Source organism: Antechinus flavipes, chromosome 2 (genome assembly GCF_016432865.1).
Source record: "Antechinus flavipes isolate AdamAnt ecotype Samford, QLD, Australia chromosome 2, AdamAnt_v2, whole genome shotgun sequence".
In the NCBI taxonomy this organism is placed as follows: Eukaryota; Metazoa; Chordata; class Mammalia; order Dasyuromorphia; family Dasyuridae; genus Antechinus; species Antechinus flavipes.
The window spans coordinates 494,308,649-494,336,242 of record NC_067399.1 but is presented as its reverse complement, the minus strand read 5'-3'; the positions used below and the strand labels follow the sequence as shown (position 1 = coordinate 494,336,242).

The 27,594-nt window shown below is 39.1% G+C and overlaps 1 protein-coding gene across 1 annotated transcript in view; it reads right to left on the bottom strand.

The window, feature by feature from the left end:
• Nucleotides 1–4,153: 4,153 nt before the first annotated feature.
• CPNE2 (copine 2) overlaps nt 4,154–27,594 on the bottom strand; it is a 95,662-nt gene continuing 72,221 nt past the window's right edge. Inside the window, exons 13-16 of the mRNA XM_051979894.1 lie at nt 24,386–24,437; nt 19,141–19,274; nt 7,397–7,633; nt 4,154–4,861 (exon numbers count right to left, since the gene is read on the bottom strand). Coding sequence (XP_051835854.1) covers nt 4,754–4,861; nt 7,397–7,633; nt 19,141–19,274; nt 24,386–24,437 — 531 coding nt within the window. The 3' untranslated portion in view covers nt 4,154–4,753. The remainder of the gene's footprint in view (nt 4,862–7,396; nt 7,634–19,140; nt 19,275–24,385; nt 24,438–27,594) is intronic.

The following is a 27,594-nucleotide window of genomic DNA, read 5'->3' as shown; positions in this document are numbered from 1 at the left end:
TTAAGTACCTCACTATGTAATAGGTACTGTCTGTGCTAAGCATGGAGATTGATTGATAGAACTTCTTCAGTTTTACCCAATAATGAAAGCTGTCTATAATCCTGTTGAAAAAGTAGCTCATTTAAAGGAGCTCATAGAATCCAACAAACCCTAAAAGGCTAAACACAAATGGTGCATGTGCTTAGACTGTGAACAAATGGTATGTGATTCAATTGAAGCAGTTCCTTGATGTGAGATTTAGTTTTGGCATTCAACTGTTGATATTTTTAGGACTTATATTCCTGAAGGCTTAGCCCTAACCCTCCCCTGTACTGATGTTTAGTATATCACTGACTACATCAGCTACTGTTGCTTTACTCTCTTCCCTATCAGAAAATCTCTGTGATTACAGTGATTTATTACGCTGGTTATGGAAGCCCTAAGGAAGGAGGAGTAACCATAAAGAATCTGGACCATTGCTTTAGTCTATGTGAATTATTTCTCCTTTAAATGTTGGACTGAGACACACACACACACACACACACACACACACACACACACACTCCCATTGTATACTGATGTTTCAGTGTTGACAGGTAGAAAAGTCATTCAATTCTGATGTGGATAGAGCAACCCCCTCAATTTCCCCCCTCTTCATACAATGGCACTCTTGATTTCCATTAGCAGATGGCAACTCCTCTTCATCAATAAGTTGGCTTCTTGTAAATGCCTTCTCTTTCCTTCTACAGAGCTGCAGTGTGCTATTTGTTCCTTGGCTGTCAGCATAGGCGTGGCTGCCCTGTCTTAATAAACAGCTGTTTAGGTAAGATGGTGTGTAGGCACCTTCTGCTTTGTTTATTTCATCGTTCTTATGTAGTACTGCCCTGATTACAGCCTCAGGAAAGTTGTCACCAGCCAGATTAGAGAATGAGTTACTATCTAGTTTGGCCTTTAAGATATCTCCCCATACTTAGGATCTGCTTTTGATTTTAGAGGAAGCTTAGAGATCAGTACAATTGCTAAAAATAATACATTAATTTGAATATATACTTAGCATTTGAGAGAACATTTTCTAACTTGATGAAAGAAACGAGTGTAAAGAGAAAGAAAATTCTTCCTGCTGCTTTTTTTTTTGCTCTTGATAATATTAAGAGATTATAAAATTATTATCTATGTTTTATATTTTTCCTCTACTCATTAAGCACATTCTTGATCTTGGACCAAAATACAGTATTTGTAATAACAATTAATAGCAAGTGAGGTTAGCTTAAACAACCTTGATAAGTGTCCAGTTTATCTTGTGATTTTGATTCATTCTAAAATGAATGGGTGGGGAAAAAGCCAAAGGTGGGGGGGGGAGCCTTTTAATCATAAATAATCATAATCTCTCTAAATTTTTAAATTAAAATTTAATTTAATCTTAACCTTTAATTTTAAAAATAATCTTTAATGATTTAATCTTGATGATTAAATCATAAACTTTATAAGACAATCAGCAAATAACAGTGCATGTTCAAATCCTACTCAGCCACTAATTAGAAATGAAAAGCCTGGTTAATAAATTTAGATATCTGTATCTCAGACTTGTCTTTTTGAAAAACTTTAGTGTGAGATTCACACCCTCTGAGGAAAGAAATAATACAGGGAAGTTGTTAATCCCATCAGTGCAGTAGATCAGGAAATTCTCCCTATCCCCATTCCTCAACTGAATTTAACAGGGGAAATTACTTAATTCAGAGATTGGACAAATTCTTAGATGAGCCATCATAACAGGCTGTGGATCTTTTCTAATAGGAAGCCATTGCAGCTTTATATCCTACCAGACATTAAAGAATTGCTGTTAGAAAATGGCAAAGGGCAAAATTGACCAGTTTATTCTACTTCTTTGCCTTCTGAGCTAAATGTTAATTAGTTTGGGACACATAGTTCTGTGGCTTCTGTGTTGTGGCTGTGGGTATGTGGCTCAGCTGTTGCCTTAAACTCCTCTGGAAAAACAAAAACATAAAAGCTTGCTGGCTCTGCATTGTCATTTGGACTTGGTTATTTCTTGATTTCCTTATGCACTTAGCCCACTTAGGTCTGAGAGCAGCATGGAATTAAGAGCAGAAGCTTAGTGGGAGGCAGGAAATTTAGCCTTCTGCCTATAATCACAGTTATGTGCAACTTTGGTGACACTGGCCAAGACTGGCGCTTTGCTGCTTACCTTTGTAGCAAGGATTGGAGTTGCTGGAGTTAAAATAGCCCTATTAATTACCTGTCAGCCTGAAAAGGGTGAATGAGAATTCCATATTCCATATCCAAGGGATATGGATGAGAATAAATGAGGTTTTCTCCCCAAATTTCCCACCTTTTACTTAAATCTAAATCTTCCCCACAATTGAAGAATCACAGAATTAGAAGAAACTTTAAAGATCCTATAGTTCAGTCCTGAGTGAGCTATAAATAAATCTCTGTAGCATTTAGTTACAGAAAAAGAGAACCGAGTGGAAAGAGGAACAGGAGAGGAGTCAGGAAAAATTGGGTTCAGATTCTTTCCTTTTACTTTTTTTTCACTGACTTTATTTTTATATTAAAAATTTGGCCACATTTTCTGTCAAGAAAATACACAATAGCTCACTACTCCAAAAAGTACAACTGCAATACAAATAGTTTATTTACAAGAACAAAATCCCTCTGTGGCTCCCTCAGCAGAAGTAACAGACCTGGAGATCCATAGCTTGAGTTGATCCTGGGCAGGGGTAGTGAAGACCAGAAGGGCAACTTTACTTGTCTGTGTGACCACTGGCAAGGCTCTTCACTTCTCTCAGCATCAATTTCTATGAGTAACATGAATGTGATCATACTAGGCCTACGTTTTCTAATAGGAAGCCATTGCAGCTTTATATCCTACCAGACATTAAAGAATTGCTGTTAGAAAATGGCAGTCAGTGTGGGTCATTGTGAAAGAGATATAATTGTGTCTACGGGATTGTCTGCCAACCACTTGGTAAGTTTTAAAATGCTCTACAATTGTCAAGTATTTTTAAAAATTCAACAACTTTTGACAAGTGATTTTCTGATGGGGAGTATGCTGTGTTGTGTCCTTAGCACATAGTTGAAAGAGTGTGTGCCTCCATAGTTTATAAAATAACAGAACCTCCTGCTTCAGAAATTTTGCTGTCCTGTAGAACTTGTTCCTATTACTCCTAATTTTGTCCTCTGTAACATATAATCAGAGACCCCTGAAATGTATATATATAGGCACAGCCTCCATTCCTCATCAGGAAGTATTGGTTAGGAAAAATGTCTTCATTGATAGCACCAAAGAGATCTTGTCATGTCTTCTAGTTCATCTTGTAGTCTGTTGTCAGTAAGCAGTAAGATAGTTAACTTACAGCTAAGATTTTCTCAGCTGTCCTGGATATGGTGTCTTTATTTCAGCTTTGTGGTTTGGCCTCCTGATTTATTTGGAGCTTCCACCAGGCTCTGCTAGGCTTTGGTGGGCATAAGCAGGAAGTACCAATTGCAGGAAACACCAGTAGTTAAGAAAGCTATGATCTATTTTCTGGGCCAGGTAGTTTTCCTAAAGAACTATCATCACCCAAGTAGCCTGCATAATCAGTAAGTAGATGTACACAATGACTGTTGTGTACATATTTCTATTAACAATCTTAAGGGAAGTCTGATCATCAAACAAATAGCCCATTGCTACAGATGAGTTCTTCTCATCTTCTGCCCCATGCGCTAAAGTGCTGCATCTCCTTCTCAGCAGGCTAGCCATAGTTGTCTCTCCTGAGGACCCTCTTCGAATATTCAAGATGCCTCACCATCAGGACTTGGTGGCTCTTCAGGGTAAAAATAAGCTCTAGTCCTGGGTAAGAGTTATGGAAGCAAAAGGTTTGTTTTGTAGGATGGAGATGTTTTACATGCTAGCGTGGATGTGGCGTTCCTCAGAATTTATCAGCAGGCTACCAGATTCCCTCTCCCCCAGAACCAGCCTCAGAATGACTGAAGCATTTGCAGGTAGAAGCTTGCATGGTACTTTTACTATTTCTACAATTTGGGTGTCCAAGTGATTGTCGTGGAGCTGATAATGGGTCCATTTCGCAGTTCTAGTCATTTGAATATATTCCTCAAGCAGAAATTATGACAGAGAGACTCCATACAAACAAGAATAAGGAGGTTCAAACTAGGGTTTGAATAGAGCAAAACAAGTTATATTGAAACTTTGATTTTTCATATATTTAACTGCCCAGGCTTTATCCAAGGAAAGCAGCTTTCATGGGAATGTCTGAGTTTCTTTATTAACCTGAGTATAACAAATAGAACATGTACATAGTATAAAAATGAACAAAGCATGAGAGGTATAAGCTTAACACAAATATATAATGGATACACCTTTTTGTTTTTTAAATCACAGATAGTTGCTTGGAAAAAAGCCAGTTTTGATTGTAAAAATTTATTATTTTATAATTATTCCACTAAAATTATACAAAGTACATTCAATACTTGAAAATGATAGTAGAGAGGAGAAAGAAGTGGCCCTGTGTGGCCTGGTAGTATCATCAGGGTTGGCAAATTTGACAAAGGAAGTCCAGCTGTGTTTGGGAGAGAGCAGGGAGAACTGTCCATTATTTAAAAAAAAAAAAAATGAAAAGGCCGATTTGTTTAAAAGAAAAAAAAAATTAGCCACCAGTGAGGAAGCCGATGTTGCACGTGCATTTTCCTTGGGGACTGAAATGAGGTTTGGTTGACATGCTGATGCTGGTCAGAGGGGAAAGTAGGCTGCAGGAGTTTACGCAGGTTCACAGTTGCTGGGTGGCAGATTTTTATGTTTGAAATACTGCACGACTTGCTGGGGCAGCTCTGCCAGTACAGCTTTAGCCAGGGTTTCTTTAGGTGCCTGGAGGAACAGTAAAAGAGAAAAGACAGGATTAATGATTACTCTGGTAGAATGTCATGAAATGATGATACAAAAGAAAACAAGCTTAAAAACTGTAAAATTATAACCAAGTTTAGTCCTAAAGAATAAATATGAGAATATTCCTCCTTGCTTTGGAGAAGCCGGGAGACTATGGGTGTGGAAATCTTACCTACACTGTCAGAGTTGGTTGAATTGTATTTTTTTTTCTCTCTCTTATAGAGGTGACAGGGAGATGAGGTCAGCTATATTGGAGAATTAAGGTGATGTAAAAACTAATGATATCCATAAAGATAAGACAAAATAATGTTTACTTCTTGCCTGTACTCCTATTCCTTTCCTTCCCACCTCTAGCATCTTAGAGGAATTCCGCTGACCATTCTAAATCTCCTAAGGAGAATCCCCAGCCATTGTGCACAACACAAAGACGAGAGGACCTAGAAGGAAAGGTCTATACCAGGGGTGCTCAAACTTTTTAAATAGGGGGCCAGTTTACTATCCCTCAGACTGTTGGAGGGCTGACAAAACAAAAACTTTGTTTTGTGGGCCTTTAAATAAAGAAACTTCAGAGCCCTGGGTGAGGGGGATAAACGTCCTCAGCTGCTGCATCTGGCCCGAGGGCCGTAGTTTGAGGACCCCTGGTCTATACCTTGGCAAGTAAGTCCTAGGAAAGCTGGACTTGGTGCTTAGTCACTCACGTAAGGCCTATTCACTAAATAGGAACCTCATTTTATAGGAGGTTGGGGGGGGGAAGCACAGTAAAAGTTTCACTTTTGAGCTTTCCTTGTTGGTCTCTTTGGCCAGCAGAGTACCTTGCTATGTGAAATAAGACTTTTGCCACTGTTCTAGGCAGGAGTCTAGGCACGAACCCTAACTCAGTGGGATTCTACTTCATGTTTGACAAGGATCCCAAGGTCATCTACCACTATTATATCACATATATGTATTATACCATATATATATCATATGAGTGTCACCTGAAAAGCAGTGTTAGGATGGTTCTTTTAATGTGTGGCTTCTGAGAGCAAAATAAGCTATCATCTTAAAGGAGTCTCAGAAGTCATCACCCAAATATGGCACTATATTTATGCCATCCCTTTCTGTTGTTAATTCAGTCCTTCTCTTAGATCTATAGTCTTCACAGCCCTTTGGTCACCTTTCTGACTTTGATGATTGTGAAACATTTTTATGCATCAAACTCAACTCTTCCCGGTATATAGTATATAAGCTTTCTTGGAGATGATCATCTTCCTCAAGAGAATAACTTACAAGCCATACTATACTACCTCATACACTTTGTTATGAAGCCCCATCCTACTATTCTTTATTACATACCTTCCAGTGAAGTATGCCATGAATTGCTCTTCTGTCCATATCTTTGCTCATGTTGTTCTCAACAAAGGGGGGTGGGGGTGGGGAGGAGGGTGTGTTCTCCCTTCCCTTAGCCTATCCAGATTCCTATCCTTCCAAGACCGATCTCTAAGAAATCTTCAGACCACATGGATCAATTACTTTTTCTAACTTCTTTCTTACTTGTTGTTTAGATCATGCAATTAATACTTTTATCATTTATCATAGTCGTTAACGCTTTCCCCTCCTTTCTACTTCAAGTTATCATATACATACTTATTTATAACGTGTTCTTTTCCCTTCTCCAGGAAAATGAGCACTTCTTGAGGAGGGGAACTTTTCCATTTTGTCTTTGCAACACAGTAGGTGCTTAAAAATACTTTTGTGGTGTTATGTGTATGTTTCACAAAGTTATGCCTTAATTCTTGCAGGTAAGCTGTCTAATATTTCTTTTATCAGCCAAGGCCTCTTGGAACACAGTAGAGCTTCCATGCTGCCTGTGAAAACTTGAGCAAATTACATTGCCTCTCTTGGTCTCAGTTTTCTCGTGTGTAAATTGAGGAAATTAGACAAAATGGTCCATTTTGGTTATAAAGTTAATAATTCAGTGCCTGACAGTGTAGTGTATAAGAGAGCATTAGTTACTGGAAATCAGAGTCCTGGGGTCTAGCTCCAGCTCAGCCAGTGATTAGCTTTTAACTGTGTATGACTTTTAATCAAGTCTCTCTGTTTCTCTGAGCCTTTATTTCCCCATTTATATAATTAGGTTAGTTTAGATAGATTCTTAGGTGAGACATTTTGTAACTGGGCCAAATAGAATCATATAAGTTTAGAGCGGGAATGACAATAATTAAATCAAATTAAATTAAATAATTTAAGATTTATAAAGCAGTTTACATAAATTCTATCAATTGATCCTCATAAGAATTTTGTGAGTTATGTGTTAGACCTATTTTCCAGATGAAGAACTTCAGGCTGAGAGGCATTAAGTGACTTTCCCAAATTGTATACTTAGTAAGTATCTGAAAAGGAATTTGAACCCAGCTCTTCAAGACTGAACACCTACTGCTCTGTAGAAAACCCCAAGATTTATGTCTGAATCTTATTTTTCTATACATACATTTTTTTTGCTTTGGTACCCCTCTTCCTTCCCAGCCCAAGGCTTACATTACGGAATTCCCGAAAGGGTACAAACTGCACAATGTCTCGAGCTGCCTCCTCGCCAGTGTGGGAACGCAGAGCACGAGTATCACCATCCAGGAACTCCATGGCAGCAAAGTCAGCATTGCCCACACCAACAATAATGATGGACATGGGCAGCTTGGAAGCCTGTACCACTGCATGACGGGTCTCATCCATATCGCTGATAACACCATCAGTGATGATGAGGAGGATGAAATATTGCTGCAAGGAAGATAGGTCAAGGAATGAGGTGACAGTTAAAACTTCCCCAATTTGCCTCTTCCCCAGATTCTTATCCCTTCATCCTACTCAAAATCTGGAATTGGTTGTATTTTCATGCTTCTTTGGTTATTTAGGAATATGATCCAGTCCCTACCACAGCCAAACCCATTCCCACCTTTTGTCTTTTTTCTTTTTCTTTTTTTTTTTTTTAAATTTAATTTTATTTAATAATAACTTTGTATTGACAGAATCCATGCCAGAATAATTTTTACACAGCATTATCCCTTGCAATCACTTATGTTTCGCTTTTCCCCCTCCCTCCCTCCCCCCCCCCCCAAGATGGCAAGCAGTCCTATATATGTTAAATATGTTGCAGTATATCCTAGATACAATACATATTTGCAGAACCGAACAGTTCTCCCGCTGCACAGGGAGAATTGGATTCAGAAGGTAAAAATAACTCAGGAAGAAAATCAAAAATCAAATAGTTCACATTCATTTCCCAGTATTCCTTCTTTGGGTGTAGCACCTTTTGTCTTTTTTCATTCCAGGTGGGACAACTGTTCATCATCTTACTTTGCCTATGAAACTTTCTGACAATTTTAAAACATAGTTTTTTTTTTTTTTTACTTTCCATAGCATCTATTGCCTGAACCCCATAATTTAAGACTATTTTTTGTCCATTTTAAATGTCAAAGTGCTTATCTTTCAAAACTCAGATGTTATCTCCTCCATGAAGTCTTTCCTGATCCTTCAAGTTGTTAGTACTTTCCTGTCAACCAAGTATTAAGCATATACCATGTGCCAAACACTGGGGACACAAAGGCAAAAATGAACCAAACCCCGCCATCAAGGAACTTATATTCTGTTAAGTAGAGAGAGAGAGAGAGAGAGAGAGAGAGAGAGAGAGAGAGAGAGAGAGAGAGTGTGTGTGTGTGTGTGTGTGTGTGAGTGTGTCTATCTTTTTATGGGGAAACTAAAGGAAAATGATTTCAAAAATTGAAATTATATTTCAGGCATGGAATTGGGAGAAGCAGGGAGGAATTAAAAGGCTGTTTGGCTGGGTTGAAAGGAAGTATGTATAAGGCTGAAGAGATTAGAAAGGGCTAAGTTGAGGAGCTTTGAATGCCAGAAGAGTTTACAAATAGTCTAAAAGATGATAGGAAACTACTGGAGTTTAATGACACATTCAAGCCTGCACTTTAGGAAAATCTTTATGGCAGTTATATGGAGGATGAACTGGAGTGGGAAGAGACTCAACACAGGAAGACTAATGACCAGCCTTTTGCAGTACAAATAAGAAATGAAAAGGGCCTGAACTAACATGATGGTTTCTGAGTAATGGCAAGGGAATGCATGTGAGAGATAGTGTGGAATTAGAAATAATAAAATTTGGCAACTGATTGATGTCCTCAACAGAAATAGGAAAGAGGAGTGATTTAGAGGAAGAACAGTTCTGTTTTGGTTATATGCTGGATATGGGGTGTCTATGAGACATCTAGTTGGGAAATCCCATAGTTCATGATAATAGGACTGGAGCTTAGGAGAGAACTTTGTACTGGATGTATAGATCTGGAAGTCATCTGCATGGAGATATTTAAAATCACGGGAATTAATGATTCCATCAAAAAAGAGTACATAGAGAAGGAAAAGAAGATCTAGCATGGAGAGAGCCTTGGGGATATGATATGAATGATGATTCATGAAAAGGGATTGAAAAGGAATAGAAAAACAAGAGGTGAACTAGAATGGAGCCGTTCACAAAAACCCAGAGAGGATAGTGCAGTCAGAGTCAAAGGATGAGACTGAGAAAAGGCTTTGAGATCTGGCATCTTAAAAAATCATTAGTAACTCTGGAGAGAGGAATTCTAGATGAGTGATGAAGTATAATGTCAGACTACAGAGAATTGAGAAGAAATGAGTGGAAGTGCAGAAAATGAGCACAGATATCTTTTCTAGTTTGGCCGTGAGTTTGTTTTTTAAATGATAGAGACTTGGGAGTGATTGTAGGCAATAGGCCAGAAGTCAATAAATAGAGATTAAATATTAGACTGGGGAAGGCATAATTTTGGAGGTAATGAAAATCAGGACTATGTAAAAGGCTTCAGAATGGAATGAAGGTGGTGGTGGGGGGGGGGTGAGATCAGGGAGTTGTGAAATAAGGCAGACATATATACTGAATCTGAGCAGAGTGGGACAGAATCATTTAATGAATTGAGATTAGATTAACATACATTTATAATGGATGCAGTCAGCACAGTTGTATGGCTTCCATCAGTTCCTTTCCAATTGGGATTTGGCAGGGCATGAGTAGCTTTAGAATAAGGGAAACTAATAGGAGAGTTGAACTGGATAATTAAAGGATCAAGACTGAGAAGTATAGCCAATGCATGAGTTGAGGGATAGCTTGATAAAATTGCTAAGAGACTGAGAAACTGGAGGTCACTGAGATCATATCCTGCCTCAAATTACCTTCTATCTCCCTATCTGTGTACACACTAGAGGATTTTATGAATCCTCCATACCTGTCTAGCTTAGTGCCTTACTTGTGTAGATGGTTGAATTGAATCATCTTTATCTGTAGGCAGAGACCAGATTGTTTGTGATTTGTTTAATACATAAAGATCAGTCAGTCAATATATGTGTTAAGTACTTAATGTGTGCCAGAGGCAGAAGACAGTTTCTTGCCCTCAAGGAGCTCACATTCTATTGGGGAGATAACTTGTAAACCTCAGAGAGAAGTTGGGAAAGGCTTCCTAAAGAAGATAAGGAGGAGAGTGTTCTCTACAGTCAGAGAATATACTAAGAGATGGAAGTATCTTGTTTGTGAAAGAAGCCAGGAGAACTGATGTCATTGGACCTTTTCTACTTAAAGGTGGAAACCTTTAGTTACCCCCTTCTAAATCCTTTTCTTTTAGGGCTCCTTAATTCACTGTTTTCACTTCACATTGAAGTTTTAGGCAAAGAAAGCAGCTTCTTTAACAAAGGAGCTGCTTGGCAGGTTTTGGAATTGGTTCTGGAATTGTGGGATCTGGAGCTAGAAGAAATTTTTGGAGGATCATGAAAATCTGAGGTCCTAAGAAGAAGGGTAATTTTCTAAAGTCAGACAGCTAGAATGTCCAGAATTTGAACTCAGACCTTCTGACTCTGAAGTTAATGCTCTTTCCACTATACCACATTGCTTTCACCTTCAGGAAACTGGGCCATGAACGAGGACCAAGTCCGCAGACAAATACAAATTTCACAAATTCAGTTAACTTTGGTCCATTTAGATGGTCAAATTATTACTGTTGCTGCTAAGACAGTCATCACTTCATTAACTTCTATTCAACAAATATCTATTAAGCACATGAGTATAAAATATTGTGCTAGGTCCCATAGAGTTTGGATAAGATGTACTCGTCCTCAAGGATTTTTCAAGGATCTCACATATAATAGAATCTAGTTTCAGGGGTAGGAATGCATTTTCCCAGAAGTTTTTGGCTTTAGAGTTATACTTTGAAGGAAGCATACATAAACAGCATAAATTTTATATACATACATAATTGCGATATTTTTAAGGTAAAGGGCAAAATCATTGTTATGCAAGTTAAGTCAAAGAGTTGTATTCTCAAAAATTATGCTACATCCTTCCTGCTAACAAAAGGAATATGAATATGCTTATTCTTAACATTTTATTTGTAGTAGCAGGGAATGCACAAATGTTTTAAGAGAAAAGGAGAGGGACAGTCAGATGGCACAGTGGATGGACCACTGGCCCTGAAGTTGGGAGACCTTTGAGTTCAAATCTGACCTCATACACTTAATATTTCCTAGCTGTGAACTTGGGCAAGTCACTCATCCCAACTAACATGAAAAAAAATGACAGAAGAGAAAAGGGGAAAATTGCCTCAATTTTACAATATCCACAATCAAAGGATACTCATCTTCTAGGTATGGGCAATCTAAAGCTATGTGGTGCAGTAGATAGAGGCCTGGAGTCAGACAACAGAATTTATTGTGTGTGATCCTGAGCAAGTCACTGTTTGCCTCAGTTTCCTCATCTGTAAAAGGAGCTGGAGAAGGAAATGGCAAACCCCAAAGAGACACCCCAGTGTCTTTAATGTCATTTGGAGCTTTCTTGGTTAAGAGTCAGGCATGACTGAAGCAGCTGAACTTAGGACAGCCTCCATATGTAAGAGTTCTCTCTCATTGGTCCTTAAACCAATCATAGAACTTTGAATTTGTCTGCATACCATCCTTGAGGCCATACTTAGCAGCTGCAGCTGGTAAGGATCCTTTTCCTGGGCAGCTGTGGAGCTGATTCTGGCTTGGCTCCAACCACAGCTGCTTAAGTATCCAGCAGGGAGTGGTGAAAACTGGAATGGGAGAGCCCATGAAGCTAGGGTTTCAGCTGGCTCCAGTCTGAGGTCTTTACTCTTGTAATCAAACAGACTTCATTTCTATTATCCCTTTGGCCAAGGAGGAAATGAATAAAATATTAAGACCTAACTTATTTTCTCCCCTCCAACTTTCCTATTATTTTTGAGTATACAGTATTGTCCCAGTCACTCAGGCCTTGACTCTTTCTTCACATTTCAAAGCTGTTTCCAAATCTTTCCTTTTTGTCTCCTCTCCACTCACACAGTTTCTATGTAAAAGTCCCAGCACCTCTTCTCACCTGGATTACTGCTGTAGTCTTCTAATTGGTCTCTTTGCCTTTCAAGTTGTCTCCACTCCAAATCAGCTGAGTTTCCTAATATCATTCTCCCCTCCCCTACCAACAAACTCCAGTTAAAAACTTAAAAACCCTTCACAACCTGGATTTGTCTTTCCTTTCCAGTTTGATACTTCCCTCAATACACTTTACAATCCACTGACATTGGCTATTTTGCTTTTCTTTACAACAAAACACTCCATTTTCCTAATAGCTGGTCTGGCCCTTCTCACCTTTACTTCCTAGCTTACTTCAGCACTTGGCTCAAATACCACCGTTGGCAGGAGGCCTTTCCCACTAGTGCCATCCCCCTTCTATTTACAATAAACAGAGAGATGGGGGAAGACTGGGAAAGGCCTCTTGCAGAAGGTGGTGCAGAACATACACATACACACTTATATATGGATAGATAAATATAAGTCAGTGTACCTACAACAATATCTATAAATATGTAGAGTTTTTTCCTACATAGTTTTCCCCATTGAAATATGAAAATGACCACCTAGAGAGCAGGAACCATTTGTGTGTATGTGTGTGTGTTTGACTTTCTTTGTGTACTGAATGTTTAGCACAAATCCTGGCATAAAGTAAGTGTTTCATGCTTGTTGACTAGCTGATCTGTAGTTCTAAAAGGAAGGAGCAGTGGCCTCCGAGTCTTTGAAGGACATTGTTTGGGTACTAAGTAGAAAGAAATTTGTTGTTCTCCTGACTTTTCTACATACTCTTTATTAATTCTCTAGCAGCACATAATTGATCTTAGGATGGCAAAATTAATAGGAGTCTTAGAGATCATCTTAGAATCTTGGGAGTCTTAGAGAACACTTAGAATCATGCAGAAAGGTACCACAGAGCCAGCCCATCAATTTAGACCATTTCCCTCCAAGTCCATAGCAACAAATTGTTTATATTGTTACAGTTAAATGAAAGGAAACCAAGGCTCTCTTGTTACTATCTATGCTGGATTGCTTCACAAGCCTATATCATTCAATTAAATTCATTAAGCATTTCTAGAATGTCTCTGCATTGGTATCTGGTACTAGGTAGGCTGTGGTACATGGCTGCTCCCAATGGGCCTGTGATCATTAAGGCAAAGCTGAGGATGAAGAAGAGCAATGAAAATTGCCTTATTATTAAATACTCACTTTAAAGTATTCTTCAAGAAACCAACTAAATGTTCTCTGTGTACATACATGCATTGTACATACACACAGATCCCAAAGAAACAGGCAACATAATTGGCATATTATCCAGCATTCTTTCAATCAGAACTATCCATTCAGTTAATTCAAATGAACACTCTCTTTTAGGTTATTCCCTTAATTACATAATAAACAAATGTTAATTGAGCCACATGTTGGATACCTTATGTACCCAACACTGTTCTAAGGATTGTTAGCAGCATCCTGTGCTGCATCAGCATAAGGAGAACTGATGCTTGTGATGATTCTGAGATCATGCAAATATTCAAAAGTGCCTCTTAAATTATCAAAGGTAATGTGTGGCCTAGTTCTTGTATATTTGAAATTCAATGATCCAGGTAGGTCAGTGGTAAAGCTGGACTAGAAGCACTAAGGACTGGGTTACAACACTCTTTACATTCCACCACAGATGGCCTTCATCAAGTGCTTCCTTTATTCCCTTGATTCCCTATCATCCCTGGGCTGGGATGAAATGGGGAAGCCTACAGCTTGAGTTGCTGTTTACACCAACCAAACTTTTCTGATTCCATAACAAAACCTCTTCCCTTCCTTCCCCCAGTCAGGAAATAGCTGTTGAGGGGGGCTGAACTAGCTCCACTGACTCTGCTACTTAGTAATGAGGAGTATGGCTGTAATGAAAGGGATGCTAGTATGAAGGCTTCTAAAATGGTGCTGTCAATTGAGAAAGATTAAAAAAAAAAAAAAGCTTTCTGGGATCAGGAAGAAAATTAAGTGGGACAGGATTAGAAGGAGTTGGAGACAAGAGAGAATGTTCCTCAACCCTATCCACCCCTTCTAACATCCCAGGCATCTTGCCGGAGGCCCTAGGAACAGATGTAGCTGAGCCATCTCATTGACAGATGGTCACTGGTTGTTGCCAATTTGTAAGGCTTCATCTCGGAAATGGTGCTCAGCTCTGCCTGAGGCTGAATCCTTAGAGGTTAACTATGTCAGTCTCTTAAGATCCATTGGCTCCTGGAGCCTTCTTTATTCACCCATACCCAGTCCCTTTGGGCTTCAGAGACAAAGTGCCCCTGCTTTGTACAATCAAATTAGGGTGCCTCTTAATTTACTAGGTCAGTACTACATTTACATCAGATATTTCTCCTCCAAGTCCTTCTGACCTGTTAAAACCTCAGGCATAAATAGACATAATCATATTGAATGAACCCTTTTTGAAATTCCTATTGAGATGTGAATGAAGTAAAGTGAGAATCAGGCTGATATAGTGGAAAGAGCACTGGCAACATGAGGAATTGATAGAAATACACAAAAACAAAAGCAATCATCTGATAGAAGTGATAAAAGATTGTAGAGAGGGAAAGGATAAAAATGACTCAAATTGAGTTTTCAGAAGAAGAAATGTAAGCTATCGGCAACCATAAATACCAGAAGTCACTAATTTTAAGAGAAATGCAAATTCAGGCAGCGCTGAGGTTTCATCTCATATCTATGAAATGAACAAAGACGTAAAACAAAATGAAGGTTGGAGGGTCTGTGGGAAGCACTGCTGGTGGATCAACTTCAACCATATTGGGGGAAAAAATGGAATTATACTAGAAAAGTCACCAAACTGTTTGTACTTTTTTGAACTGCACATTCCACTAGCAGGCACATATCCTAAGAAAATTAAATTCCGAAAAGTCCTGTATGAGGCTAAGCACGGAAAACAGTCCTGGCTTTGGAGTCAAGAGGGCCTAGTTTCATATTCTATCTTTGATGCTCACTAGTTGGCTGACTCTGGGCAAATCACCTTCCTGGGTTAGTTTCCTTATCTGTAAAATCAAGGAGCTGCACTATATGAGGCCCCTTCTAAGTTCTAGATCTATGTTCCTATGCCATATATACCAAAAATATCCTCAGCACTTTTTGAATGTAGGTACCACAAAATTGGACGTAGTGATTTCTTGCCACTGAAGAAGGGCTGAATAAATTGTGGTATGTGAATGATACATGAATAATGGAACCTACCTATGCCAGAAGAATAGAGAAAAGTGATGGATTCAGAGAATTTTGAAACTTAAGTAATGCACAGTGAGGTGAGCAAAACTAGAAGAACATTTTAGATAGTTAATCATAAATAACCACAATAATATAAAGGAAAACAATACTGGGAGACATCAGAACTCTGAATAACGTGGTACCTGATCTCAAGCAGCCTGTAATGAAGCATAAATACTTCACTTACCTGAAAGGTATGAATATATATGTGGAATAAATGTGGTATATAGTTATAAGCATAACCTGTGTTAGTTTGCTTTGCTTACCCATATTTCTTTGTTATAAGGGAGAAGTGTGAAGGTAAGGGAAGAGGAAGTGCTATTGTAAAATGACTGATTTTTTAAAGGAGCACTGGCCAAGTTACAGAGAAACATGCACACTGGGATGTTATATTGTAATTAAACAAGGAATATAATGAAATCTGCAAAGACTTTTATAAAATAATGAAAAGTTTCAAAAAGCAGATCTAGAAGAAGAGGTCTAACTATCATACTAATAATCAACACAGAAAAGGAAAAGTGAGAATAGATGAACAAGGAAACCCAGTAGAAACTTAAAGAATTAGAATATTTTATGTATACAAATAATGCATTTATTTAAATGTAAAAACTTGTGGGAGACTATGGAATACATATGCCACCATAAATCACTGTTTTCAGTTGATTTTGCTGGACTGTTTTTTGTTTTTGTTAATTTTAGTACCAGGATAGCTGTCTAGGGTGGAAAGGGATATATCTGGAAATATATGTGACTTTTTGATGCAGAATTTACTCTGTTAGGTATATACCCCAAAGAGATCATTTGATTAAAAATCAATATTGCAGAATTACAATCAAGAGACTTAGATTTTACTCAGTCTTCTTTTTATGTCATTCAACATCTGAGACTACTGATCACCTTTTCCTGCTGAATACTCTTTTCTTGATAATGCTTTTTTCATGATATTGCTCTCATTTGATTCTCCCTGTCTATCTGAACCTTCTCAGTCTTCTTTCATATCATATCCATTGAGAATCCTTTTAGGAGCTCTTCTTAGCCTTCTTCTGTTTTCCCTTGATCCTGCCTCACCTGATCTCATTAGCTCCATTGTCTTCTTTTTTGCAAATAATTTTTACATTCAGTTATCAAATGATTTTTCTAAAGACCCGATATAGATCTGATTATAACAGCCCCATCACCTACTCAATAAATTCTAATGGCTTTTTATTACTTCTAGGAACAGACTTCTTACACTTTATTCTCTTCTATGCATTTTATCATCTGATTACACGGGTTTACTTGCTCTTTCTCACATGATATTGTTTCCCAACTTTGCCTTTGCTAGAAATACTTTTCCCCATTTAGCTCTGCTTCTTTAGATTCCCAAACTTCCTTCAAAACTGCGCTCACAATCCTACCTTTTTCAAGAGACATTTCTCAGTCCCCCTTTCACTTTCTCATACCAAACATACTCTGATGCAGAGATACTGGCTTCTTGTCTTTTCTCAAACAAAGTACTCCACTGTATTTCCTCCAAACATTCATTGACTGTCTCCCAAGCTTAGAATGCTCTCTCTCATGTCTCTTCCATCACAATGTGAACTCTTTTTAGGTATGGACTGTTCTTGCTTTTCTTAGCAGAGTACCCAGCACATAAGTACTTAATAAATACTTGTTGACTGATTTCCCTTCTTTGGGCCTCAATTTCCTTGTCTGCAAAATAAAGAGAACTGGACTAGATGATTTTAAAGGTCCATTCTACCATCATCTTCTATGTTCTGTAAAAGAGCTTGGTTTGAATGTTACTAAAAATCCATATTTCAGAGACTGATTTGTTATTGGAGGAGTGACCGACCAGTGGTAGAACCTGGGTGGTAGAGGAGACCTAGAGCAGAAGTTAATTTGGGATCCATGAACTTTTATTTTAGTATTTGATAACTATTTCAATAAATTGAATTCCTATGTATTTTAATGGATCTAAAAACATTCTTAGAAGATTTCACCTGATTGTCAAAAGGGTCTATGACATATACAAAAAATGTTAAAAAAAACCTCCTTGCCTAAAGGAGCTATGTTCATGAACCATTTATCTGTGAGCCTAGAATCAGACCTTTTTGGAAAGAAGACAGAAAAAAGTCATGCTGTTAGCTAGGACACCTAAAGCTAGTTCATCCTTGGAGCATAAAAGGCTCTACTTACTAGTTCTTTTCCTCAAACCTTCAAACATGCCTAAATCTATCTCATCCTTAAATAATCTACTCTTAACCTCCATTATTCTTTATCTCCTCTTTTCTTAGCCAAATTCCTTGAAAAAGGATGTCTATATTTACCTTCCCCTTTCTTCTCAGATCTTAACCTTTGCAGACTGACTTCCAACATCATTCAACTGAAAGCTCTCTCCAAAGTTATCAATTTGTGAATTTCCAAATGCAGTGTTCTTTTCTCAATTCTTATCACCTTTGGTTCATATACTGCATTTGATGCTACTGACCAGCCTCTCCTGGATTTCTGGCATTATTCTAGAGCACTCCTCCCCACCACATACAAACAGTTGACAAATCTTGCTGTTTCTACTGCTATAATATCTGTGGAATCCAACCCTTTCTCTCCACTTACACAGCTGTTGATTTGGTTCAGGCTCTCATCACTTCTTACAAAGATCATTGTAGCGGCCTGATAGTTTTGAACTCCTTAATTCAAATATTTTCTATTCCAGTCCATCCTTCAGTTGGTGGCCAAAGTAATTCTCCTAAAGTACAAGTCTGACCATGTCATCCCCTTATTCAATAAACTATAGTGATTCCCTATTGTCTCTAGAATCAAATGTAAATTCCATTGTCTGGCACAGAAAGACCTTTCCAATATGGCTTCAGACTTTCTTTCTAGACTTTATTGTACATTACTTCCCTTTCTGCATCCTAAGTAATACTGCAGCCTAGCCAAAAACTGGCTTCTGTATATCTCCACTCTCTGTGCCTCTGCACTGGCTGTTAACACATGCCTATAATCACTTCTTCCTTATAGCCACCCCATAGTGTCCCTTGCTTCCTTCATTTGTTTATATTTGTTTATATTCACTTTACATATATGCTGTGCATTTTACATGTTATTGTGTTTTCCATTAGAATGTAAGCTCATTGAAAGTAGGTATTTTATCCTTTGCTTTTGTATTCCCTGCATTTAGCATAGTGTTAGTATTTAATAAATGCATGCTGACTGATGGCTTAGAAATGATTTACTCCAACTCTTTCATTTTAGAGAGGCCTAGGGAAGTGAAATGACTTGTCCAAAGTCACAAGCTTGTCAATGACAAAGGTAGCTGAAAAGATGGACATGGCTGCCCTGCCAGCCTTCAGGGTCCTCATTCCCCTGGAAAGTTGGGATGGATCTTGGAGCCTCTGTCTGCAGTCCTTCACCTGCCAGGTGACCCTACTGGTCTAGAGCAACAATGACAGCTCTGGCTTCTCATTGCACAGCACCTAGGCTAATGCTGTAAGTTTGGATTGTGTCTTCCCTGGTGCCTGTGAGTCTGCAAGGAGAGGAAATGGGGAGGGGCAAGTCTTTGGGTAGAATAGATCCCCTCCTACCTGGCTCCTCCTTTCCTAACACTAGAATGTATGTCGACTATTTACCGTGGCTGACCGTTGCTCCGTAGCATGGGCGGCAAATCGAGCTACATGGTTGACGATGGGGGAAAAGTTGGTGGGTCCATAGAAGCGGATGTGGGGGAGGCACGCTGAATATGCCTGGGCAATACCATCCACACCTGAAAAACAGAGAGCCTCGTTATGGAAGACACGAGCACCTCAGGATCACTGGGGTCGTTGTGGCTTGAAAGAACACGCTAGCCAGAGAGTTAGCCAAGTGAAATAAGGTCTTCCTAGGATTTTTTCTCTGTAATTTGTATGTTTGTATCCAGACCTAATTTTATCAATGAAGGGAACTTCTACTGTAAAAACTGCCCATCCTGGTATAGGTTAGCAATTCAATTAGAGAGATGCATGGAGCACAACGAAGTTAAGTAGTTTACTCTCAGCCATGCAGCTAACCGGGTCAGAAGCAAGATTTACACTCAATATTCCTGACTCGAGACTGGTCTTTTCTCCTATGGTGAAAAACTGTAAGAAGGTACAGGACAGGAACTTTGAGAGAGACAGAGACAATGAGAGAGAAAGAAGAGCTTGTGTGTGTGTGTGTGTGTGTGTGTGTGTGTGACAATCTCTCTGCTGCTTAGCACAATGCCTGTAACAGAGATGCTTGTGGACTGAATGAATGAGTATGCTGTGCTGCTGATTAACTCCCAGGTTATGAAAATAAAAACCAAGAGGAATAGTCATATCAGGACATCATCATTACAAGTCCTCCCACTGAGCTCCAAGATTGCTCTGCTTTCTTATAGATACCTGGGAAAAATATATAGTATAAACATGGAGTGAAGTGAGCAGAGCCAGAGGAACAATTTAAACAGACAAACAATTTTGAAAGATTTATTAACTTTGATGGAATGGCCATCATAACTCCAGAGTATTGTGTGCCACCTACTTGCTGACAAGGAAAATGGAATGAAAGAGACATGAGTTTCTGGACATGGTGAATGTGTGGATTTGTTTTGCTTGACTATGTTTATTTGCAACAAAGTTTAGTGTTTTTCTATCTTTGGTTGTGGAGGAGAGAAGAGAAGGAGTTCGAAGTAATATTCCCTCCAGAAAAAGAAGGAAAAAAGAGTCACTGAAACGTCTTCTAAAGATACATTGAATAGAAGGAAGTTTAAAAGAAACACAAGCAAGTAGAACAACTCTTGAAACATGTTGAATCTATCATATACTTTTATTTTTTTTTTTTAAAAAAAACAAGCTTTATGTAATAGATTCACTGGTTCATATGTGATCTTTTTTCTGTTCTACTTTGTATATGGAAATAGTCTCTTTTGTGGTAGTAAATTCAGAATTAAAAAATAAAAGTGATCTCAACTTTTGCAAGAGAATGCCAGTCAAGTTGGTCACATCCCCCTATATTTTCCCAAGCATTTATTCTCTCCTGGTAAGTGGCTACTTGCTGAGCTGCTTTTCAGGCTGTCAAAATACATTCTGTACTGCCTCCTACCTGTCGCTGCTCCTTCCGATTCATCCTACATGCCATAGCCAAAACCATCTTCTTTTACACTTAAATTACTAAGTGCACTTCACGGCACTGCTGACACCCAATGCAAGCACAACTTACTTAATGGATACATCTGTTTAAATGTACATCTTGAAACTTCTGTATCAGTGCAGCCTTGGGATGAGATTGGAAGATTTCTGATTTATACTAACTATAGGTCCTAATAAAGAAAGGCTTTAGATGTAGGAGGTTATCAATAATCTGGATTGTTCAAGAGAAAAAACACTGAATATAGAGCCAGAAGCCATGGACTGAGCCTTGCATCTCACATTTACTTGCTATTATGTGATCTTAGGTAAGTCACTTTATCTCTGGTTTTCAGTCTCCCACCTCCAAATTGAAATTTGTTAATCTTTATGGTACACAGCTCTGTGAGCTTCCTTAGTCCCTTCTCCTATTTTAAAGACAAGATTAAATCAAGCAAACTGATACCTTGTGCCCCAGGAAAATTAACTCAAAATCAGAAGTTTAATTCTGGCAGCAGACTGTTTATAATTGAGAAATACAAAAGGTTTCAATGTTAGATCATTTCCCAAAAAATACGTTGGGAAGCATTTCTATTTCTATTATGATTGCAGACAATAGAGTCAGAATGGCCTCAATCTGTAGTCTCTGGGGAAGATAGGCAGTTGCATTATGTGCCAAACCAACCCCCCTAACGACACACACTGTGGGAAAATGATAGAGAGGTATTGGCAATTTGGGAAAAATACACATACACATAAGGTTATGTAACTGGCTGGATACTTAACAGTGCTTTTGTTCAGCTTAAACAGCCAGGGAGTCATTGGTGTGGGTGTGCTATTTAAGCACACTTGAACAGTCTGACAGGTCTTCTACCCGCCTAGCAGATAAGTAACACTCTTCCTTACTATGGGAACTAAGCCCAACCCCAGGAACACTTGAGTTGTCTGAGTTAGAAGGGTTTTAATTTCTTAGGCAGAAAGAGGAAGCATGGTCTAGCGAAATGAACACTCGATTTGTATCTTGGATTTAAATTCTGGCTCTATGACTTACTATTTGTGAGAGCTTGAGTAAGACATACTCTCACCCTTCCCTCTTTCCTAAAGATTACAGGAATATAAATTTAAAGCTACAAAAGGAACCTTAGAATCCCTTTGACTTTAACCCTTATTTTACAGATGAGGAAAATGAGGCACAGAGATAATTATAATTCAGCATTTTAAGGCTTGCAAAACACTTTACAGATATATCTCATTTGATCCTCATAAATTCTTAGGAGGAAATTGAGGCAGACAGCATTTAAGTGACTTGACCAGGGTCTTAAGTGTCCCAGTCCAGTATTCTCTCCACTGGGCCATCTAGCTTGCCTTAAATAACAGCAATAATAATTGACATGTAAATAATGCTCTATTTCATATATCTCATTTGCCCGATGACACATAGCTAGTGTTATTTGAATTCAAGTCTTCCAGATTCCAAAAGTCCAGTGCTTCTACTTCAGGATATTGCCTTTCCCACCCCTCTCCCAAAGCCAGGACTGACATTTTCCCACCTATATATCCTAAGAAATGATAAAGGTTCTCACTTTATTATTCTCTCTAGGCCACAGCCATTAGTCATGATTAATTGTTCTCTGAGAGAGTACAATTTTGCTTATGAGAAAGTCAAGCTCACTATTATATATCCCTTCACCTTGAAACCCACCATCATCTGATGTTCCAGGGTTCAATCTCCTGCATGACCTTCCTGTCCCTCCATATTCTTTCTTGCCTTTTCCTCTCTTGGTCTCTGAAGTGTATCCCTGGAAGTCCTTCAGAGAAGAGATGCCAGGGGTACCTGTGCTAAGTCTCTAGAATGAGACCCATTAATACATTTTAAGAATCATAAAAATCAAAGAAAAGAGTTTAAGGATAAGGATAGAAATAGAGACATAAATGGAGAGGGCAACAGGATCTTAAGAATCATCTAGGTCAACCATTTTTAATAGATGAGAGACCTGAAAGCCAGAAGGGAAAGTGACTTTCTTGATATTAAGCCCAATATTTGTAACTAAGTCTTATAATTTCAAAGCCCTTTATACTATTTGTGCTGCCTTCTCAGTTCTTACAGAGAAAATGAGACCTAGTGAAGAGAAGGGCTGCTTTACCTTGTAGGGGGAACACTGCCACAGAAACTGGTAGGACTGGCTTCTATTCCTGCCTTTTGCACCAAGTTGCCCTGTTACATATCTGGACTTCTGTTTCCTCATCTGCAAAATAGGGAGAAATACTACCTGCTGTATTCTATCTCATTGGTGTTTTGTGAGCATTAAATTAAGATGAGTTAAACTTTACCATATGCAGGCAAAATAGTTTTCTTAGTGGTACTTAGCTTCTGTGGTCCATGTAAAAAGGATTTTTTGGCTGTCCTTAATCTTTTCCACAAAGACCAACTATATCAATATCATCTGATACAAAAGGCAGGGACTCTCACTTTTATATTTGTGTGCCCAGTGCCTAGTGGTACACTATGAATGTTAAAAAAAAAATATGCTTCATTAGTTGGCCACTCATAGTAAGCACTTGACAAATACTTATTGAACTCAATAAACATTAAGTACTAACTGCCATCTACTCAGTACTGCACTTGGTGCTAAAATGAGCTGGAAAATAGGATTATTTTTGCTATTTCCCCTGATCCCTGGTCCAGGTTTCCTTTTTCTTAGGGACTCCAGGGATTTGGGAACTTTGGATAGCTTAGAATTGACAGGGTTGAACAGAGGAAATAGGGACAAAATGATGAAAGATCCCGAGAGGGAGGTGGAGACGGGAACAGAATATTTCTAGTTGGCACCAATCTCTCCAGCTGCCTGTCTTGCTCATCAAAAGTCTTCATCCTCTAGTGACAGGACACACCCAGGGGGTGTTCAGAGCTCTCAAAAGCACAGACACAATTGTCATTTCTGCCTGAATCATGCCAGGCAAAACTGCTCTGTTTGTGGTTTTAGAAAACAATGGAAGAAGGAAGGTTCGGTACTATCTGTGCACATAGTAGGGGCACCCAGAATAAAGCATCATTATATGATGTGAGAAACGATCTGGGAATAAAGGAATCTGGGTTCTGCTCCTGACTATGTCTAAGTCATGCAACCCTGACCAAATCATTACTCCTCTGTATTACTCAGTCTCATCATGTATGAAATGAGATTCAAGAACAGAATAATGTCCGAGATATTAACGCAGAATAGAATATAGTGGAGTAGAAAGGGGGGTGTAGAAGCAGCATGTGGTAGAAAGAACCCTAGCCCTGGGGTCAAGATACACATGGATTTAAGTCATCTTTCACTAGCCTTTAGACCACATCAAAGAACAAACTCCTTAAGCTTTAGCTTTTTCATCTGTAAAATGGGATTACTACCTGTAGAATCTACTTCAAAGGGTATCTATGGTGATCCAGAGGGTAACACATGGAGTCAAATGTCTTGTAACCCTTAAAAGGCTATTTCAATGTCAGCTGCTGTCTGCCTAAAGTCTCACCCAGATTAAGTAGGCTGTAATCTCCCTGTGGACAGAAGTTAAGTGTCTTATCTGGATTATTTAGCATGGTATCTCAGTACACAACAGGCACTTAATGTGTATGAGACACAGGCAGATAAGAGACATAAAGAAGAGAATCCAACAAGAAAGAAGAGGAAGGACCCAGAAAAACTCCCTCCCCCAATAAAACATTAAGAAACTGGACTTGTATTCATTTGATCCTGTCACCAGGACTTACCTGAACAGAAGGGATTGGTGGGATTGAAGTTGATAGCAAATTCATGAGAAACCTGAAACCCAGGGGAAAAAATGCTATTAATGTAGCCCCTCCCCTTTCTACTTCCCACGGCCTATCCCCTAGCCACATGAGATGGAGATCTAGCAAGTACATGGGGATTTGCTCTCTAAGAAGAGGTGACTAGTAATCCATGGGAAGGGAATAACCAAAATTTAACACTCAAAAGTTCTCCCTTCAACGGTATCTCCTTATTAAATACCATGGTAACGTGTTCTAAAAGTGTCTTAGTCCCCAGAGGTTTGTTATGATTCAAATCCAAGCCATTTCTTTTGGAGCAGAAGGATCTATGTAGTTGAAAGCCCAGTCCTCCTCAGGGGTCATGGTCATTATCTTATGGGCAATGCTGAGGCAAAGGATTAGTTCATTGGGCAATGGCCATTCTGCAAGTGACAATCACCCCCTCATGCTTTCGAAAAATGTTCAGGCCACCTAGGAAAGTCATTAGGAGTCAGTCCATTTCCCATTCCCTTTACTGTGATAACTCATAAACCTTTTAGGAACCAATTCAGGGGAAGGAATGACACTGATACTAAGGAAACAAGAAGAGGGGAAATAGCCAACAGGAGAGTAAAGCACCTCTGAGGATGACTTCTCCAGAAAATAAGAGGAATATAAAACCCAATTCAAACTGAAATATGTGAACAGGGGGAAAAAAAATCAAAATTCCTGTTTTTTAAAATATTCTTCCATTACTTTCTTTTCCTCTTGATTCCTTTCCTCTGTTTCTGGGGGAGAATGGGGAAGATGTAACATTGAAAAGTAATTTTGTCCATCTCTCCGCTTAATAAGACCAAGAACTCCATCTACACATAACCCCCAAAGTGAAAAGTCCTTTCCTTGGCTGGGAGAATGTGGCAGAGAGAGGAAGGCTCAGACTTTAGAAACCTAATCAGATGCTTCTTTGTATGCTTGTGGGTTACCTGGGAAACTTGATCAAACTTGTTCAACCTCCTGCCTTCCATGCCAAGCTGATTATGTCCCATGGAGAATTTATCCCAGAGTTACTTCCTGCTGACTCTAGACAATTAATGGTTCCATTCCTCTTACACTGGGCCAGGGTCTCCTTGGTATGTGAGTTATATAAGTTTTGATTTTTCTAAGCCCTAAGAATAGAGAGGGTGATGTCTGTCCATCTACCTGGAAAAGGTTTCTGGTTATGAATTGGACAGAGGGTATGTCCAGGTTTTAGCTGGATTTGTCATGTTTTTAAGATGAGGGGGGGAATCAGAAGGGGTGATACTAGCTATCCCAGATTTGATAAGACTTAGTTCTCATATAACAGGTAATTCTTGGATGACAGGCAAAACAATTATCTAGCAAGGACTTTCCTTGTGCCAACTTTTTTTTTTTCCCCAAGTTTGAATTTAGGACAAAGTGAATCTATTTTCCAGGCCCATTGAAGGGAAAAGGGGAGAACAATCACATACCAGCCTAGCCCACAACTTTAGCCACAATTATGCCCCCAGAGGGGATAATTCATATGCAAAATGTCAAGTTGTGCTCTGCGGATGATTAATAGGCTCCCTATTCCTCAGAGGTTAGACAAGTACCCTACAGGGAAACTATGAAGGGGATTCTTGCAATGAAGGAAGATTGAACCCGACAGCTTCTAAATTCCCTCCAGATTCTAAATGCTATCCTCTAGAATTCCATGTTCTAAGGGCTCTTCTAGCTCAAATATTCTAAGACAATTCCAATTATGCCCAATGGAATAAATGTTTCTTAAAAGCCAGCACTGGGTCTTTTTTCTCTCCTATTTACCCTTGTAACCACTATTTTTTACTATTCAAAGGATTGAGCCTTAGCTATCTTAAGTACTGATGCTTCCCCTCTACCTGGAACTGAAGCCTGTTTGCCATTTATAATCTCTGGGACAATGGCTAAATCGCCTGACCTTTCTAAGTCCTAGACCTGTGAGGTCTCTCTTTCAACTTTATATCTATGACCTTTAGGATCTTCCAAGGGGCAGTGGAGTTTGGAATCTATCAGAGGCATCCATGCTGGTGAAGAAATAATGGGATCTTCCAATGAAGGTAATGCCCTGGGTCTTAATCCTGGCTCTGCCACTTAAGCCTGGACAAATTATTCCAATTCCTTGGGCTTTAGTTTCTTTTCCTTTTAAATTCAAGGGGCTAGATTAATGGTCTGAGGAGGCTTTCAATTCTGGGTCTAGGGCCTGATAAAAAGACTACAAAAGTCATCTAGCTTAACTGTAGTCTCACCTTCCCCTCTCCGACTGAATTTTCTCTCCATTCCAACCATTGGTTACCTAACATCCATTTGAAAATATCCACTGAAGCTCATTACTACTTCTGTTTTTGAAATGGCCCAATAGACAGGAAGCTGTCCCTTTTTTTGAGCCCAAATCTAACCCCTTGTGATTGCTTCCCATTGGGTATCAGCTCTTGGAATCACACACATACACACACCAAAAAACCCAAAACAAAAACAAAAAACAAATTATTCCCTCTTCTCCACAAAGCCCTGAATATGATTGATGATCTTGTTTCCTCTCCTTACCCCACCCCATGTTTTCTCAAGGTTTTGCGTCCATCTCCTCAACTAGATACTCTTCAGGTTCCATTCTTTTCTACGTCTTTTCATTCTTTCCCCATATCAAAGCCTAGCACAGGGCAGGACATAAAGCAGGTGCTCAGGAAAGACACACTGATTTGTTGTTTTGTCAGTGGACCAAATGACAACCCTGCTGAACAGTTTCCCTGAGAATGCACCCCCCCCCTTTTTCCAGGGCTTTTGGGGGCCCTGTGGCTCACAGGGCTCTTTGCCTTGCAAGATGTTCATTGACATTTCCAATGAGACTTGTGTGTGCTAAAAAACATCTTATTCAGCTCAGTTCTTTGAAAGCATGGGGTGGTAGCCTAGCAACCAGCACATCCTGAGCTGCCAGCATGATTTGTGTAGCTCTTATCTTGAGAGATCATTGTGGGTTGAATTCTACAATATCCCTGGTCTGGCTTTTGTTACCAGGGACCGCCTGATCCAGCAATGGCACCCCTAGGGCAATTAAGTTAAGGCTGATAGTTACTTACCTCCCTCCCAACACACGTAGATAGGAAGCTATCCTGGTCCACAGAGCTTAGGAAGAACTGATGTCTGATCCCTAAAGTAACATGTGAAAACCTCTTTCT